This window comes from Sphaeroforma arctica (genome assembly GCF_001186125.1).
Source record: "Sphaeroforma arctica JP610 unplaced genomic scaffold supercont1.515, whole genome shotgun sequence".
Taxonomy (NCBI): Eukaryota; class Ichthyosporea; order Ichthyophonida; genus Sphaeroforma; species Sphaeroforma arctica.
This window is the reverse complement of record NW_014040043.1, coordinates 53,143-53,910: the sequence shown is the minus strand read 5'-3', so window position 1 is coordinate 53,910 and position 768 is coordinate 53,143. Positions and strand designations below refer to the sequence as shown.

Genomic DNA, 768 nt, shown 5'->3' with positions numbered 1-768 from the left:
ATATATATGTATGTATGTGTGTGTGTGTGTGTGTGTGTGTGTTTGTATATATTTATGTACATGTATGTATGTATGTATGTATAGATGCAATATGCATTCAATAGTAACACACCTTGATGATTCCAACTCCTAGTTTATTAGCGCTCCCTTCGAAGCCGATAGCAATGGTCATCGTGACAGTAGCGATGATATTAAGATACACTTTTTTGTATGTTGCTATAAAGTAGGATACTTGCATTCATCAAGAAGCGTAGTTCCGTTTGTGTCGGTGTACACTTCGATGGAGGCTTATTTTTTAACTATATCTAAGAGTATATAATGCCGATGTTTTAGCATAAAAAGCCGGTTGTCGTCCATTGCTGCGTGGTCCAAAATATTATATATAAAATGTTGATCCAACATCACATTCAAGTAAATATACTTATCTGTAGTCAATGGTAAGTAGAGTCGACGAACGAGATATATTTGCTACTCTGCTCTAGGCACTGCTTGCTAGTTCACAAGCCTGGATCAGACCAAAAAACAAACGGAGACTAATAGTTTTAGTTGAGTACCGATTACTATACATTAGTAAATAGTTATTTCAATTTGGAAAAAAATTATGTCTACCGAGCCAATTAGCGCTACATACCAGTTACACCGAGCGGAGCTTGACGCATAGTGTGTTATACTCTAGCGTCGCAATCTTTGGCTACGCAAGTAATCATTTAAGTCAATACTTCTCAAGCACATAGTATATATTACGCTCTGTATACCGATACATGGATA

The 768-nt window shown here is 36.5% G+C and overlaps 1 protein-coding gene across 1 annotated transcript in view; it reads right to left on the bottom strand.

Moving 5' to 3' along the window:
• SARC_06893 (O-sialoglycoprotein endopeptidase) overlaps window positions 1-375 on the bottom strand; it is a 7,273-nt gene extending 6,898 nt beyond the window's left edge. The window contains exon 1 of the mRNA XM_014299193.1: window positions 113-375. Within this exon, the coding sequence (XP_014154668.1) occupies window positions 113-238 (126 nt within the window). The 5' untranslated portion in view covers window positions 239-375. The remainder of the gene's footprint in view (window positions 1-112) is intronic.
• Between the last annotated feature and the right edge of the window lie 393 nt (window positions 376-768).